This window comes from Natator depressus, chromosome 7 (assembly GCF_965152275.1).
Source record: "Natator depressus isolate rNatDep1 chromosome 7, rNatDep2.hap1, whole genome shotgun sequence".
Taxonomy (NCBI): domain Eukaryota; kingdom Metazoa; phylum Chordata; order Testudines; family Cheloniidae; genus Natator; species Natator depressus.
The window spans coordinates 36783000-36801825 of NC_134240.1; the positions used below are offsets into that span (position 1 = coordinate 36783000).

The 18826-nt window shown below is 39.2% G+C and overlaps 1 protein-coding gene across 1 annotated transcript in view; it reads right to left on the reverse strand.

Annotated features, from left to right (window-relative positions):
• Nucleotides 1–2120: 2120 nt before the first annotated feature.
• LOC141990664 (haloacid dehalogenase-like hydrolase domain-containing 5) overlaps nucleotides 2121–18826 on the reverse strand; it is a 35987-nt gene continuing 19281 nt past the window's right edge. Inside the window, exons 4-8 of the mRNA XM_074958129.1 lie at nucleotides 15234–15327; nucleotides 11263–11296; nucleotides 8840–9014; nucleotides 8059–8247; nucleotides 2121–5183 (exon numbers count right to left, since the gene is read on the reverse strand). Coding sequence (XP_074814230.1) covers nucleotides 4766–5183; nucleotides 8059–8247; nucleotides 8840–9014; nucleotides 11263–11296; nucleotides 15234–15327 — 910 coding nt within the window. The 3' untranslated portion in view covers nucleotides 2121–4765. The remainder of the gene's footprint in view (nucleotides 5184–8058; nucleotides 8248–8839; nucleotides 9015–11262; nucleotides 11297–15233; nucleotides 15328–18826) is intronic.

Below are 18826 nucleotides of genomic sequence, written 5' to 3' on the forward strand. Positions count from 1 at the left end.
TTTGACTCAGCTCAAGGTAGTAATACCCTTGTCTCACGAGAATCCATGCAGTGGGGCGTGAGCTGCAGACAGCATCTTGTCAAGTGTTCTTACAGCCCTAAAAAACATGTGCAGGCAGCCGGATACCTCACCTGGAAGCTTGGTTAATGGTCTTTGCTAATGTCTCTATGGCATTATCAAGCCAAAGAGCAAATTCCATGTTAGCAGGGCCAGGGCAAACCCACCCAGAAAGCCTCCCATGGCCTTATCAGCTTTCCACAGCATTCACATTTGCACTTAAGCCCAAGTTTCCAGGCCGTACGTAATCTGGAACTTCCCATTCAGTTCAAGGAGGTACAGTCTTAAGTGCAAGGTCCTCAATGGGACCAACCCATGCTAACTGCATTAAGTAAAGCAGGCCTATAGAGTCCCATAATTACTTCGACACGCTTGCCTTGAAGGAGATCACTGCAGCAGTTTTCAACAGAACAGTGACAGCTTTGGCACAGGTACACTGCTCAGCAGCAAGCTTCAGCCTATCACAGCAGAGGATATTCACCCTCAGTGTTCTGCAATGAAAGGGAGTGAATTTGATAGAAGCTGGCATCAAGAACCAGCAATCAGCAATTGATTAGCCCTTCTTCCCCACTGAGTCAGGAGGTTGAACTTCCTTCTCCTTCCCTACACACAGGCATCCCACACCTCCCCCGTCAAGTAGGCTTCATACTACCCTAACCCTTACCTTCCTATTCAGAATCATTTAGGACTTCACTGTGGTTCTTTCATGCCCCCAGCTGTTCTCCGTCCTTGACTTATTTTCATCACCAATCTGCTTCCTGGACAAATAATGGGGGGAGGGGAAGGCTACAGCTGGAAAGTGTGTGCAAAGCAAGGCAGGGCTCTAAAGAAACAGCCCTGTTACATCCCCTTCCCCATGCTCACACTGCTTTCAGTAGCACCTTTGGGAATTAGCCAGTTTGCCAATCTCACCCAATTGGGCATAAACTGCTTTCTAAACACCAATACTACAACCCACTTCTCTGTGCTCACCCAGTTTATCAAGTTGAGCCCTCACCTGTTTCCTAAGCAGCAGGGCCCTAACTCATGGATTTAAGAGCGAGACAGACAGATCAGCTCCTTCATGCTTTGTACTTTTCATTCCTTTCTGCATCCCTACTTTCTGTTCTTTGTAGTGATGGCTCCTAAATCTGGCAGTAAGTCAGTCTAGAAAAACGGTCTACTCAGCCTCTTAAAATTTGCAGAATAAGGTTCAGGATCTGTTTTAGATCTCCACTTTATGGCAAAGATTTTGTAGACTTACAAGTGTTAGATTTCAGGAATATACTTACAGAGCATGTAGGGGTACTCCCCCCCGAATGCTTCACAAAAAAAGGGCATGATTCCTGATAGCGGTTATCAGTACTCTTTTCCAAAAGTTTCCATTGACGCCAACACTGGAGAGATTGTGTTATGTATACTTTCATCTCACCATAAACGTCTACATTAAAAATATGGACAAATTTAAAAGATTGCATTGTGAAACTAATTCATTTTCTTAAATAGACTAGATTACTATATATCACAGCATGGGCAGCACTTAAGACTTGGCTTTTGTTTGAAGGACCTCTCTCATTACACTTCTAACATGGAGTCTGGGAAAAGAAAATATATTAAAAAACAAAAAAACCACAACCCCAAAAACCTCTGGTTTGCTCACCTAAGTAGATCTTAAGAGTCAAGTTCTCTTGATCTAAAAAATAACTAAAAAAATTAAAATTTACTACAAATTATCCACAATTAAAGAAATTCTTCACTTAATGAACAGACAAGGAGTATCAGCTATTCTTAAAACTAGCACAACTCTAGCTTAACAAATGTAGGAAGTACAATGAAAGGAATTATCTATTTTGTATCATTTTATCTAGCCAAGGATTTCAAATTGAGAATTTTTATTTTTCAGTTTATGAACCAATCCTTCACTGGTGGTGCACAGGGAGACATTCAAAAACTATTCACATATATTTGTTTTAAATATTTAAATCCTGATGCACTCCTCTTTTTGAGCTATTTTCCAAATTCAAAGAAAGCACAGATTCTACAAAAGTGAAGAGCACACATAATTTGGGATTAAAAATACTGTCAGTTTTATTTCAGTAAAAATCAGTACAGGATACACTATTTTTCAAGAAGTACAAAGATGAAGAATAAAACATTCAGAGAAATGAGGAGCAAGTTCTACTTTATGGGAATTCAAACACTAACCTTCTTCTAGCTGTTTTAGTACTAAATTTTAAATCTGCAGATGCTACTATACCTGCACTGTAGCCTGCTTAACATAGGGTTTAGAGGCCATAGGAGCAGTGTGTGTGAAACACTGCCAATTCCAGTGTAATGAGAGTAGGAACCTGAGACAGGTGGAAGAAAGAGATACTGAAAACACAGATAACGGGGCAGAACAAGGAAAAAGCACCTCTCAAAGGTTAGCCCCAACAGGTATAGAATGTCAGTTTCAGTGCTTGCCTTGGAATTGTCCAGAAATGGTTAAACTCATGTTCCGGGTCTTGTCCTATGTCTGATACGATATTAATTTGACTCCTCAGGGGAATAATTAAAAGCGATGCTCCACTGCATGCAGTTACCATGCAGACCTGTACACTAAGGCCCTCTCTCCACTGTGAAGACCATTTGGAGATTATCCTTTGGGGATTTCCGCATCTTGATTTTAGTAATCCAGTTCCCAAACACGGGATCACTATATTTTAGTTTAATTTACAGTACTTGAGACACTGCCCAATTGTAGTTAATTGGCAAAGGGTGTCAGAGCATTTGGGTGGCATTTATTGCTTGTACAACACTTCTTTCACACTAGTTTGGATTCTGCACCCTCCCCAGGATGAACAGAAGCCACAGAAGTCAAAGGATTATATTTTTTCTTAGCGTATCACCTTCGTGTGCACTAAGTTAAAAACAGATCCAAATGAACAAACAAGGTCTCTCTCAGACATTTAAACTGCTAAGGAGCTTCAATGCCAATAAATTCCTTACTTTCAGTTAAAGCTTAATTGACTGCAAAAGGTAGAAAAAAGTTTTGTTAGCAACTGTATTTATGCTAAGTATTTTGCTACAGCTCTAATATGACTAAATGTTTTCCAAACAGCTGAAGCGCGAGTTAATATTTTAGTTGGTTTGGACAAGCTGCATACATTATTCTTGCATAAGCTGTGCATCAGACTAGGTGCTGGAAGGTACTTCTGTAGGTGTGAGCTCTTTTTAAATATGTGAAAACCTCACACACACACACACACACACACAAAAACAAACATTGACTAGACTGTTTTCTGTTGTTCTTCATCAACCTCCACACTCTTCTCCATGATGTATGTTGAGGCCACTTTCCTGCATTAGGAGTTAAAGAATTCTGCAACACGCTTCAGTACTAAAATGTGGCAGAGCTTTAGTATAATCCTGGCATTTCAAAATTCCCTAACCATAGTCTTTATATATAAGTATTCGGTACACTTAGATGGCACAGCATACTGCTAAGGAAAGAGGCACATGTGGTTGGTCACAACAGAAAGAACCAGTAAAGGCAAGGCACAAGCACACAGTATTGCTGTTGTGCTTTTTCCAGTGAAGGAGCAGGAAACCTACTCAACTCAAATCAAAATAATTAAATCTAGAAGACTAGATTCTGTTAATATTTGTTAGAGTCTGTTTATGGCAACATTAGGAGTGACTGAATCAGCAGTGATGATGGTAGAGAACGGACTCAAAAAGTCTGTAAAGAGTAATAAAAACACTGCTTGAAACTATTTGACATCATCAATATTCTCTCCCCATCACTCAATGACTTTACAGCTTTCTTGATTTCATGCTGCTAATTTAATTGAAGATGTGAAAAGAAAAGTTGGCCAGAAGGCCTTTTCACTGAACAGGTTCCTATTTAAAGAGAGCAGATCTAATGTCTCACCCGTATAAGAAAACAAAACAAAAACACAGTTAGCTGCAGATCCTGGGATTTTCATCTATAAAAAAAGAGTTTCCAGTCCAGAGCAGATTCTGTGTACGAAGTTGCAATTGAACTTGCATTTCCTGCAATTAACTGATGTTTCTATGTCATTGGTCCAATGATATAATCATGGATAGAATCACTGGTCCATCTAGTTAGTTTGGCTATTTTTGCTCATGCAACATAGGACATGTGCAAAGCATGCTTTGCAAGTAGACCTACAGTGTTATAACTGGAGCAAGCTATAAATAATATTTCAGAAGACAATCTCTTTGTGTTAAAACAGCTGAAGTGTTTTATAAAAATGGTAACAGACTAAATAAATTAAATCACTGTTTAAAACAAGCAGCCATGGGAATAGTCACCTGTTAAAAAAATATATGATACTTAGACACATGACAAACTCAGCTGCATATTAAACCTAAGGCAGGTTAGAGACCACACTGGTTTGAAGTTTCAAGTAAAAAAACCTATGCATTGTTGCACCTCTCTGGTACCACCTGCATTGTTTGCATTAAAATATAGTTGACAGAAGAAATGTCAGAAACATGATTAATAAATTTTAAAATACATGGAAATTCTACTTTCCTCATAACATTACTGTCAGGAGGTAATTATGACAAACAAGGCCAGTTCTGCTGTGCTACGTAGGAGACACAAGTTCGGGAAAGTGTTTTAAAATATTAAGGTTAAAGGGTTAAACATGTTAGAAAGCAAAATTTTGTATTGTGCTGTAAAAACCCTGATGTGCTTTTGGACGATTACCTAGTGTAATCCTTAAAAAGTTCTAATATCTTGATTAGGTGCAAAATTCTCCAGTTGGTAGATCAGATCTACAGCAGCATCAACATCTGGTACAATATGGTCTGGCTCTACCAAAGCAGGATCAAATCTAAAATCTCTGTGACCATGGAACACAGTCTCAGTTATACTCTCCCTGGTATCAGAGGGCACTTCCGTGTGAGGATTGTAAACCCCAGTACAAACAAGAACAGACCTACAATTGGTGACAGTAGCAGGTGCTAGCTCGTTTTGCCAAGTGTGGTTTATTTCATCATCCTGAGAAATAGTGGCAGACCTGGTCCCAGCAGCAACTTTGGCCTGGATACGCCCTTTGGAACCTTTTCTGGAATTCTTCTCTTCAAGGTAACGATTATAAAGGTTAGCACCATAGATATCAGTCATTAGGTTGTCCCTGGAAAGCCAGAAATATGGTTTCATCAGCAAAGCACAGTCAAATTAGTAGACTTCAGATGTATCTAAAATATTTTTTGCGAAGTTTTGGTAAACAGAATTCCATTTCCCCACACAAATACATGAAAATATGTGAAGTATCTGATAACGATAGATAGGGAAAAAAGTCAGCCCAATAATAGCTATTTTTATTATATCTTTTTCATCATTCATGAGTAAAGCTACGTTTTAGTCACGGGTATTTTTAGTAAAAGTCATGGACAGGTCACTGGCAATAAAAAAAAATCCATGGCCTGTGACCTGGCCATAACTTTTACTCTATACCCCTAACTAAAACTTGGGGTGGGGTGCTGCAGGTGCTAGGGAGGAAGGCCCCCTGCTGCTACTGGGTGGGGGAGGGGGTGGGAGGCAGCGCACAGCCCGGAACTCCTGCTGGTGCTGGGTGGGTTGCCAAGGATGGCAGGCTCCCTACCCTGTTCCGATCGGCGTGTCCCTGCAGCTCCTAGGCGAAGGGCAGCCAAGAGGGCTCTGCGCGCTATTCCCGCCACAAGCGCCGGCTCCGCAGGTCTCACTGGCCACGAACTGCAGCCAATGGGAGCTGCGGGGGCGGCGCCTGTGGGCAGTGTGCGGAGCCCCTTGGCCTCTCTGCCTAGGAGCTACAGGGACATGCCAGTTGGATCCGGGTAGCCTCCCACAGGTATGCGCCGCCCCACACATGCCTGGCTCGGGAAGCCCCTCAGCCAGTACCAGCCGCTGCAGAAGTCACAGAGGTCACGGAAAGTCATGAAATCCATGACTTCCGTGACAGACATGCAGCCTTATTCATGAGACGTTATAGATATGAATAATTCTTGCTAATGCAGACAGCGGACCAGAAAAAAACATGCATTTATTTTCAGTCCTTGCCAATAGTATATACCAACAATCTAAAAATCAAACACCTTTTCCTTAAATACTTGCACAGCCTACTTCAGAAAATGAAACTTTTAATTGGGGAAAAAGGAGTTGTGTATAAATTACTCCAAATTCTTCTACAGAAACTATTAGTACATACAAAAAAGTTAAGGAAATGTTATTGGTTTTCAAAGTCAAGCAGTCTAAAGTTGGGAAATGCCAGAATGAAGTTTTCCCACACATCTCATACATCTTCCAGCATTTGGAAGTGAAAGAGACAGGAGTCCACATTCACTTCACAGCCCTGGTTCATTCTGTCAGTGGCATCCATCCTGTGGCACTTAAGGAAACAGGGAGTCAAGTGGAAAAAATACACTATGTGGTCATGCAATTAAAGTCTGAGACATACACATAAGGGTTCAGAACTAAGGCTGCAAGGGCCACTTTCATTCTGTAATGTCCTAACTTGAGTTCTTGACTTGCAACCTTAGCTAGATTCTTTTAACAATTTGTAAGTGTATTCTCCTAGATTAAGAAAAAAATACATTTTACTATGTGTAATTAACAACCTTCCCATGATGACTGATCATTGCAGGAGGGTGAACCCTCAACTTTCAGCATAGACTAGTGGTTTCAACCTGGTGCGCGTGGACCCCAGGGGGGTCAGAAGACTATGCCTAAGATCTCCAAAAGGGTCCACACCTCCAATCGAAATATTTTAGGAGCTCACAAATGAAAAAAGGTTAAAAATCACTGGCACAGACTTCTACCAACTGAAGTAAAGAACTAACTACATCTGGTGGCAGAAAGCAGTTATCTTCCATGGACCAGCCGCTGCAAGATGACATGTAACACACAAACAGGGGGTTCCATTATTCAGGTGTTGCCACATTTTACAGACAGTATAGCTAAGCACAAAGAATTGGAAATGGTACACTGTGGCTAAGTGGTTGGGACCTGGGCCTGTCATAACAGAGTTCTGGGTTCTCTTCCCAGCTTGCACAGACTTTCAGTGGGATATGATAAAAAACCCCAATAAATAAGGGTTGTGAAGGGCACAGAATTATTAGAACTGGTGTGGGATTCATGGTCTCCTCATTCCCAGCACGCTGCACCTTCCCATAGGCCAAGGGTATTTTGATAGGAGAAAGCAGTTGCTGCCACCAATTTGTCTGAATCTCTTTCAGGAAGTGCTACATGGCATGCTGAAGTAACACCAGGATGGTTTATGCACCATGTATTGGAATATTGAGGGGTTTTGGCAAGCTGTCAAAACATGCTGCACTGAGGAAAAAACAGAAGAAAAATGGTGATTTTTGACATCTTATAAGTTGGCCAAATCTGAATGGATTTACAGGAGGACAGTACAAGGCACCTCCTTCTGTCCATGACTATCCCTCTCCCAAATTTCAAAGTCCTGCTGTAAACCATGGAGGTTCCAAACCTTAAAAAAAAAAAAAAAAAAAAAATGTTCTGAAGAATTTCTATAATGGTGTTAGGTTGTTAGGCAACCTTAACACAAGGGTTGCTACCAATCCCCCTGTACTGAGAAATGCAACACCAGTTAAACGACAAGAAAAGAGGAGAAATTATAAAATTCAGAAAGATGTCACAATTTACCCTAAAATATTGAAAGTGCCCTGGAAGACCCTGATCCACAGAAAAAGGTTTGTTCATAGTGTGCCAGCCATTTGGTTTAATAGAAAATGTAACTTCTACTGGCAATGTTACATTTTTTATATTCCAAATGCAATTAAAAAGGAAAAGAAGGAAAATGTTCGGGAAAAGGAAGGTTCATTCGGAGGTCCCCATTTGAGATGAATACAACACTAACTTTCACATAAACAACAGATTTTTTTTTTTTTAAACAAAAGATTAGGACAAACTAGGAATAAAATAGTGGGAGCCACAGAATTTTCCGTGCTGTTATTTGTGTTGTAAACAATTTCCTAACGTGCATATTTGATGATCTTATCCCTTACCCAATGGCATAAAGAGTTTGAATAGGCTTCTTCCAGTGTCTCTGTGCTGCCTGCATCCTAATCAGGTACTCTGCATATTGATAGGTCAGTTCACTAGGCTTGCCCATCAAGGCCTCATATTTCAGTTCTTTGCCAGTGATCTTCTTGTAAATATTTTCCAAACAAACCATGAATGTCCCATGCCCAAATCTGGAAAAGAGATTATTACAAATCAAATTGCACTAAGTACACAAAGAAAAAAAAAATAAAGAGTTTCAATTTCATGGACTTTTGGTGATACTAAAACAACAAACCTATACTATTAATTCCTGGACACTGGTACCACCTGCAGATTTGAGCACTGCTTTAAAGCCAGTTGGATGCTGTGGAACACTGCATTAACTCACTGGGAAGCACTTGGGGCAGGATGAGGAGAGCAGCAACCTCATGCTGTGTTTTGGGGGAAGAAGAGAAATGGCTCGGGGCTGAAAAAGGAGGTTTCACGTAAGAAGGCTAACTTTTACAACTGAAAAATTTGGTGCAAGGAAAAAAAATGTGTGTTTTTGCAAACCCTGCAAGAACAGAATGTGGCACTTTGCCTGTTTTGCCAAAGGTGTGTTACTTCTGCACAGCTCTGCTCGGGGTCTTGATGCCTATGGCAACGACTACCTCAATGAAAAATTAGTATGAAACATTGTCTCTTCTTGAATGTTGACTACTCCCTTTTATTAGCAATGTGGAGAAGCCCGGAATGGTGAAACTGTCTACATTACACGGCGTTATGTGCTATAATTTCACCTACCTTGGAGACTGTGCCTCAGCCATCCACATCAGATCCATATTACAAGCAAGCACAGGTATATGTGGGTGACTGGCTTGATGATGTGGCTTTCCAGGACAGCCACCGGTTAGCAGAACATCTATTATCAGTTGAAGATTAGTCTCCCATCTCACTGGTTCTCCAAACAAAACAACAGCTGCAAGAAGAAGAAAACATTTGTGAAATATTAAAAATGAAAGGTAGATATAGTACAATAACTTTCTCAGATTTCTAAACAGCACCACACCCATGTTAAAATTTGATATAGAAGAAAAGGAAATATCCTAAATCAATTTGAACAAACTTCTATATTTAAAAATTCAGTAAAATGATCAAAGTGCAACATGGGGCAGGGACCATCTTTTTGTTCTGTGTTTGCATAGCCTCTAGCACAATGGGGTCCTGGCCTATGAGTAGAGCTCTGAGGCACTATGATAATACAAATAATAAACGATAAGATGATGATTTTGGTTCAATCTACCTTAAATTTCACATCTCTTGTTACAGAAGAAATTTCAGAAGTTGTTAAAACCTCATACTGTAATCCACAGATCTTACAAGATGAATTACTTGATCTTCAAAGTTAACTAAATTGCCCCATACCACTGAACAGCACTGACATGTCTAATCACATTTATAATATTGGGAATGTCATGGATTAACATACAGCACTGTAAATAATAATCAGATCTACCAGAACTACCATCTGTTTGTCTCTAGACAAAATACAGTATGGATGTTTATATTCCTAGCTGATTTCGCCGAACGCTAGGAATAAGTCACGGGAAAGATCTAGCTCATAATTTTTTTCTTTCATTCTCAGGTCCAGTTTCTTACTCCCCACATTTCAAACAGATGGAGGTGAGAAGAGGAAGGAATGCCTCTTGCCACAACTTTGCAAATGACTGCTGACCATTGTAGGAGCAGGATTGATTGACTCTAATGGGATTCCAGTTCAGCCCTCCTTTCCAGAAACAAGGAAGCACAATCTGCTAGAGGAAGGCAAAAAGGAAAGCAAGCCCCTTATCATCCTTCTATCACCCCTAAGAGGCCAGGGGTGAACATTCTGTGCCTTGGGGAAGCATCCTGTAACCCCCCCATATTCCTCATCTGTATATAATTGTGATATTGAATATAAAGCATGCCTTTTAAGGTATCAGGGGAAAGATTATGATCTGCTGAAAGTCAATTCTCTATCCATATATGTATATCACTAATGCATGTGAAGTTATGAAAATTGTGTTGTATGGTGGTCACTAAAGCATGCTGTAAGTTGGGGAATCAGCCAGATATTAGCTCCCCAGAGGCAACAGCAAGGAAAGTAACCAGCACCCAGGCAGGGTGTCAAACAACCCATCAACAACCATTGAGCAGCTAGGGAGCTACAATTCAATGATTCACCTGCATGAGGCCACACCAGGGGAATTGCTCAGCCTTGCCTGGAGACTCAGCAATACCTCCAGACATGCCTGGACTCCTGATCCCCAAGCACATAGGAGCGAGGGTATAAAACAGACACAGAGGCCACATGCCGGGCCTTTCTCCTTCACCCATCTATGCTGCAAGCCACAAGGACACTCTGAAGACTTCAACTGAGGGGACTGGCCCAGATTTCAAGGGTGAAATCTGTATAATATAGACTGCAATATCCAGTGCAGTGAGAAAAACTGCTTAAGCTAGATGTTGCCCAGTCTAATAGGGTTGAGAGTTTAGACTGCGTGGTTACATTTCATTTTCTTTTGGTAACTAACTCTGACTTTTTGCATATCACTTAAAATCTCTCTTCTGTAGTCAATAAACTTTTTTTACTGTTCATCTTTACCAGTGAGTTTGCCTGAATTGTGTGGCAAATGTGCTCAGGTTTGCAAAGGCTGGTGTATATCCATTTTCCACTGATGAAGTGGTGAATCAATTAATAAATCTGCATTGCCCGTCTTGAGCAGTGCAAGACAGGCAATTCCTGAGGTACAGTGCTGGGAGGATTTCGCATTGGTGCCTTTCTCTGTGTGATTCAAGAGTGGCTCTAGGAGCATTCATGCAATATAGCTGGGTGTAGGGCTCCACATGCGGTTGTGCTGAGTGGTAACAGCACCTGGAGGGGTTTGCTGCTGGTCACTAGCGAGGCATTGTGAGAGACAGCCCAGGCTGGAGAAAGTTCAGGGGGCACACGGTCCCAGGCTGCACTGCGGGGATCCCGTCACACACACAAATGACTATGCTACTGTACTGCGCACACATGTTTTGCATACATTTTATGAAGAAATACTAGGGTTCCCTCTGCCAACCATCCAAATCATCCATGTGGGGTTCAAGAATTTGTAACTGTAAATAAAATTTACAATGAAGAAGAGATGACATTTAACATATGCTAGGACAGTTGCAAGATAGGAAAACAGAAGACATACCCTCAATTTTGGGAAGTTCCACAGCTGGCAAATGCTGCAACAAGAAAAAGTAAAGTAAAGTAATCTCCACTAAGTTAAACATCCTCTGGTGTTACTAACAAAAAGAAATACAAAGCATTACTCCCACAACTGTTCCTTGGAAAACTGATAGAAGATGCACTTTACATTTGGACGTAGCTAGTTCTTGATGTCACTTTGCTTAAAAATTAATATTTCCAAGCACTGAAGCGTGGTCCAGCAGCAAGGACAAGTTGGGACTGACGATTTTTGTGTTCTACATTCACAGCTCTGCTCTATTTGCAAGACTTTGGGTAAGTCAGAATTTCTGTTCCTCAGTTTGCTCATCCGCAAAATAGGTATATATTGCGTTACTTTCCAAAGCATCTCCTACCAGATTCTAGCTCTCTTTTCATATGCAACATTAACCCATTAGCTGTATTTTGGCCCAAGTCCATATTTTGTCATGTCATTGAAAATGAATTTTCTTCATTTAAAAAAAAAAAAATCGAGAATTGCAAGAGCTCCAAAAGAGCAGCTGAAGTTTGTGTAATTCTTTCCTCATAAAATAGATGGTTAGTGACTCCTCTAGAGCTGTTCCTAAACACACACAATATGTTTATCAAATATCTGTTTGGAAGATGCAATGTGGAGGGGGAAGCAGGTGCCTCTGGGCAATAATCTGCATTTCTAAACAAAGTCATTTCATTGTTTATTTTGCCCCCAAGATTTCTCTACACAGTATGAGCATATATTTGGCCTGCTTATGATCAGCAAGCCCTAAGCCATTTTTAAAATGTTTTTATGTTTATAGCTCCTATTTTTAATCTCGCAAAATACAAAAAGGGGAAACATTTTTCCTGCACATTTTTAAAGCAAATTGTAATGATCATGAAATAACTGATATTAGAAATTCTCTGCACATAGCTGGTAATCACAGTGCAAGCTTCCTAACTCCATCAGTAACCCACATTGATAACAAGGAAATCAACTCTATGGTGAGTGTTCATTTTCCCAAACAGTTAATCATATGGAGTTAATCAATCTCTATAGAGACTGCCAACAAGAGTATCAATTAGTGGCACTGGTGGTGATAGTGGGTTTTTTGAGAGACCTTGCATGATAGTTCTGATGACAGTTCTGTACTGTAGCAATAAAACAGATTTATGTTCAAAATGCTGACACAACCAGCTTTGCTATGTTATCACGATATCATGATATCATATGATAGCAAGAAAAGTATGTTTTAGTTCTCATTGTACTCTTGTTGCACACTTCTTTAGAAGACAGCTACTTCCAACCATGTCATTAGAAGATTTGCATATTATGGCAACATTATACTTCAGGCTAATGATTTTGAATAATGTACATCATACCTATGAGTAATGTCAAAGATTATGTAATATTCAGTTGCTATTTTCTCATCTAAAGTATATAAAGTCACTAAAGGGTAAAAATTACTATTATTTAGTTTACTTTGAGATATGCAACAGATGTTTCCTAGAGACAGGTAAGATTTAGGCTCTTACAACCTTTTTGGGTTGCTTAGTCACACTATTTTTCTCTCTATCTTTCCAGGCTGCTAAAAGTACTGTATGTGCATTTTTACACTTAAGAAATTCTACCTTGCAGTCATTTCCTGATGCTCTTGTGGTTGGCTGTTCTCAACTGTTCAAACTTATTCTGTAATCAGTAAATACTGAGTGACTGAGAACAACCTGTACGTTTACAGACAGAAGTTAAACAAAATGCTTCAATTAACTCTCATTAATACATATTTGCAGACAAACAGATTTGTACTTAAGTTAGTATCACATGTATACCAAGTCAACAATATAGTAAAGGCACCATTCCGAGGGCAGACAAAGGCTATCCTGGGTTGTTGGTTTGTTTTGACAGATACCACATGAACATCACCTGCTGTAGAAAACTGGCTTAGAGAGTGTGTGTGTGCGCGCAAAATGACTGAAGCTACTGAGCAGCCATACTGTATATTCTCCAATGGAAACCATAGATTTGGGGTAAGCATTTCCAGAGCAGGCATCAGGGAAACAAGGGCTGACTGGCTACTCAGTTAGTAAAGATTTTGACTTCAGGGCACAACCATTTGGCCTGTATTACACCTGCCTCAAAGGAGCATATGTTGTACTATATTTTGTTAGGCAACTGGTTGTTAGACTTGGATGGGAAACTGTTTTTCAATCCCAAAAGAATTTGATATTTCAAAAAATATTCCTGACCCAAACTGGGACAAAAAGGCAGAAATCTCAAAAAAACTTTCATGAACTGATAATCCAAACAAAATTTCAGATCAGGTCAATCAAAACATTTCATGTTGATAGTTTCAAAATGTTTTGGTTTCAATCTTTTAATTAAGACCTTTAATTTATGCTAACAAGTATAACATTTCAAAACAAAGAAGTTTTGACAAAAAACAAACCTTTCATTTAGAAAATGTTAAAATGGGATATTTTGATAGTTTCATGCTTTTTGCCAAAAAATAAAATTGGGAGATTCATCCAAAATGACCCTTCCCCACTATCAGTTTTGGTTTAGACAAATCTGCATTTTCCAACAAAATACATTTCATTGGAAAATTCCTGACCAGGTCTACTAGTCATAACCTAGATTTAAAGGAAACAGATCGAGCAGGATGAATAGGAGGAAACTGAGGGAGAATCACCTGAAAAGGACATTTTGGAGAACTGTTAGTATAGCTCCAATTTTTGCCAAAGAAGTAAATATTTAGATATTCGCAGCCTATTAAAATTAAAGTAAGATTGTTGAGTTTTAAAAAAAAAATTTTTTTAAAGGAGAAAAAACACTTCAAACAATTAAATGTGCAAGGGAAACATTGTTACACAAGGAAACTCCCAAGAAACTTCAAGAAAGGAGAGAAGGAATTTATTTTTGACAGAGGAATTTCAGACAGTGTACCCCAAATATTAAGGAACTAGCCTAAAAAGATTCTTTAGTCTGAGAAACTACAAAGAAGAATACTATTTAAAAAAAGAGGAGAGATTTCTTCTGCGGGCTTATGAAAGGTAGTGAATTGAGAGCACTGCAAACTGAAGCAGCGCTCCATTTACATACAAGTTTCCTTACCAATGTGCCTCCATCTCACAGGTTGTACTACAGCAATAACACCGAAGTAAATTTATGAAGAGAATCCATTGCAGCAAATTCAGAAATCTTGGGCAATGGTACTGGCTTAATACTGGATCCCTGTGCTGAGGCAGCTATGCATGCAGTCACAGCTAGGGATCTGGCAATCCACAAGAAGAAACAATTCATATAGCAAGCCTGGGATCCTAATGCCTAAAGTTCAGCGTGAAAGGGAAATTCAGCAGAAATACAAACACACTTATGTATGCCTATGTATCTGTTTTGATATATTTTAGTTAATAGGATAGATAAGCAAACAGTTCCTTTGGAGAGAATGCAACTGTTTGCAAAACATTAATGTACAATCAAAGCAACACCACACCTTAGCAGTAGTAACTTGCCACTACTGTCACATTCTTATGGGAGCTGGGGGGGAAGTTACCTCTCCATCTCCCTTAGATAACTGGTAGACTTTCCAAAGTAGCAGATTTGTCAAGCAACCGCATTAAATCCAAAGTTTTGCTTGTTTTCCTCAATATTAGATAGATCAAAGACTGTAATGCAACACTTTTTTCAAGTCAACCAATTAAAAAATGCCCTAGACTTTATACTGGAAAGTCAATGTGAACTTCAATAGAAGTACTGGCCAAGCTGACTTGTTAGACAAGTATACTGAATAGCTTTTTTTAAGTGTTGCAGAGAAACAAGTGCATCAGTAGAACTCATGAAGTCAAAGTCAAAAACATATTACAAAATGGAATAAACTAAAAAGCCAATTTTGTGATTTTATACTAAGAAGAAATCTTCAAAAGTAGAACGTCAGCCAATGAACAGACACAGAAAGGTTTCAACATAAATCATGCACTCACCAAAACTTTAGGCCGTCTGTCATGGTCAACCATATCCAGCAAAGGGTATGTCTCACGCAGTATATCAATGGTAATAGGTTGACAAAAACCCAGACTGGGAAAGCACCAGTTAAGGATCCAAAAATACTTATTTGTACAGCTTAACAGATTTTAAAAGTGTGTGAAGTCAATAAATTCTATCATATAAAGTTTACAATGCTGGCAAAGCAAGTCACATATCAATGAGCCTGACTGTTCTTGTATGAAATAGATAAAATATTTCATACACAAAACTGGGTTTTGTCCTTCAGATCTATTGTGAGAATTCTCAGATTGAAAGTAATGGTAGAAACTAGGGCTGTCAAGCGATTAAAAAAATTAATCGCGATTAATCGCACTGTTCAACAATAATAGAATAGCTTTTACTTAAATATTTTTGGATGTTTTCTACATTTTCAAATATATTGATTCCAATTACAACACAGAATATGAAGTGTACAATGTTCACTCTATTTTTGATTACAAATATTTGCACTGTAAAAAACAAAAGAAATAGCATTTTTCAATTCACCTAATACAAGTACTGAAGTGCAATCTCTTTATAATGAAAGTTGAACTTACAAATGTACAATTATGTAATAAAAAAATAACTGCATTCAAAAATAAAACAACATAATACTTGAGAGCCTACAAGTCCACTCAGTCCTATTTCAGCCAATTGCTCAGACAAACAAGTTTGGTTATAATTTGCAGGAGACAATGCTGCCCACTTCTTGTTTAAAATGTCACCTGAAAGTAAGAACAGGTGTTCGCATGGCATTGTTGTAGCCGGCGACACAAGATATTTACGTGCCAGATGTGCTAAAGATCCCTATTTCCCTTCATGCTTCAACCACCATTCCAGAGGACATGCATCCATGCCAATGACAGGTTCTGCTCGATGATCCAAAGCAGAGCAGACCAACGCATGTTCATTTTCATCATCTGAGTCAGATGCCACCAGCAGAAGGCGGATTTTTTTTTTTGGTGGTTCAGGTTCTGTAGTTTCCACATTGGAGTGTTGCTCTTTTAAGACATCTGAAAGCATGTTCCACACCTTGTCCCTCTCAGATTTTGAACGGCACTTCAGATTCTTAAACCTAGGGTTGAGTGCTGTAGCTATTTTTAGAAATCTCACATTGGTACCTCCTTTGCGTTTTGTCAAATCTGCTGTGAAAGTGTTCTTAAAATGAACAACATGTGCTGGGTCATCATCCGAGACTGCTAGAACATGAAATATATGGCAGAATGTGGGTAGAGCAGAACAGGAGACATACAATTCTCCCCTAAGGAATTCAGTCACTAATTTAATTAACGCTTTTTTTTTTTTAAACAAGCATCATCAGCATGGAAGCACGTCCTCTGGAATGGTGGCCGAAACATGAAGGGGCATATAAATGTTCAGCACATCTGGCACGTAAATACCTTGCAATGCCGACTACAAAAATGCTATGCGAACACTTGTTCTTACTTTCAGGTGATACTGTAAATAAGCGGGCAGCAGTATCTCCCATAAATGTAAACAAACTTGTTTGTCTTAGTGATTGGCTGAACAAGGGACTGAGTGGCCTTGTAGGAACTAAAGTTTTACTTTGTTTTGTTTTTGAGTGCAGTTATGCAACAACAACAAAAAATCTACACCTGTAAGTTACACTTTCACGATAAAGAGATTGCACTACAATACTTGTATGAGGTGAATTGAAAAAAAATTTCTTTTATCATTTTTACAGTGCAAATATTTGTAAGAAAAAATAACATAATAAAGTAAACACTGTACACTTTGTATTCTGTGTTGTAATAGAAATCAATATATTTGAAAATGTAGAAAAAATCGAAAAATATTTAATACATTTCAATTGGTGTTTTATTGTTTAACAGTGCGACTAATCGCGATTAATTTTTTAAATCGCAATTAATTTTTTTGAGTTAATCACGTGAGTTAACTGCGATTATTCAACACACCTAGTAAAAACAGTTAACCTGTGTTGTTCAGATCCTCAATGATAGCACAGGTAAGGAAAGAAATCACCACATTTGCCATATCTTTTTTATCTTTGTTTAAAGAGAAACATAAATGAGTTAATCAAAAATCAAGGCAACACCAGTTAAATACGCATTCTAAAATTGTTAATCATTTGCAAAAACAGTTTGGCTACTTCTGTAGTTAAATTACCGTCTACAAGTACTTAAAATAAGCAATTCACTGCTTCTTAGGAAGGAATGGAAAGGAGGAAGAAAGGGGAAAGAGCAATGTCTCCTATGTTCAAAAAGAAATTTTTTAATTTGTGTAGCAATGCACTTAAATGGAGGCAAATCCCATTAATTTCAACCCTAGTTAATCAAAAACAACGTTTCACTTGTGTAAAAGCAGCACATAGTTTCTACACTCAATACTAAATGGACTTCCTTTCATAATTCATGTGACAGCACAGAAGAAGTGATAAAAATGTTTAACAATTGAAAATTAAATGATCAGAATTTGTTTCTTTCAGAACTATCATCTCAGTCACATGTTAAAGTTATACTATCCGGTGTAAAGATATTATCTAATCATACCTGAGGTTTATACTGTAGATTACATAGATTTTCAAATTCAGTCTTGTACAATATCCAACACGCATGGTTTCTTAATATCTACTCTCTCTCTGCCAGATCCAGACAAGTAAACTAATCCCTCATGTACATGTCATATTTCCCAACATTTGTAGTAAGTACTAAAAAGAATACAAACATCCATGCTCAGCGTCCCCCATTAGATCTCATTTTAATTGAATATTAGTAACTTTTGTTACCCGAAATTGGGCCAGCTAGTAAGCTTAGGGAGGACTAATGACCCACCAGAGTTTGGCAGAAAGCAGCACAATTATTATATTGATAGATAAGCTCAAAAGAAGGGGCGATGGGGGGGGGTGGCACACTCACATACTCACGCTCCCAGGACAAGCTCAGCACTGGAGATGTCAGGATTCTTCAAGGTAAGTGTCCCACAGTGCAGCGATGGATGGTGCAATGAAGGTAAGTCTTCCCAAGGCACAATGGAATGCAATGTGGTGAACCACTGGCCAGCCGATCCGGGCGAAGGGCCTTCACGGGAGATACAAGCTTGTGAGTGCACTCCTGAGCACATGGCCCCTTCCCCTTTTAAGGACCTGCTCCTCATGGCCTGTGACTAGAGATGACTTGTCCGCATCTGGTTGGTCACACCCCACCTTGGGCAGTGTCCATGCAGTGTCTATGCACTGGGTGTGTGATCACTGCCTAATTAGAGTGCCAGACACCTTGTCTACCTGGGAGCTCTTCTGATCTTCCAGCTGTTCAAGCAGCCCATTCATTCCACAAGCATTCCAAGAGAGAGGAGGAGGGGGAAAGACACTTCACAGGTATTCAAAGAGGGAGAGGAGACAAAAGTGGGGGGGAAGTGTAACAGACCTTTTGAGCATACAGGTTATACATAGCATAGTCACACAGAGCATACAGATCACTGCTGCTCCTACAACACCTTTCACATCTCAAAATCTGTAGAAACATTTGACCTTTACAGTGTTAGCCATTAGTCATGTTTTACTATACCTCTT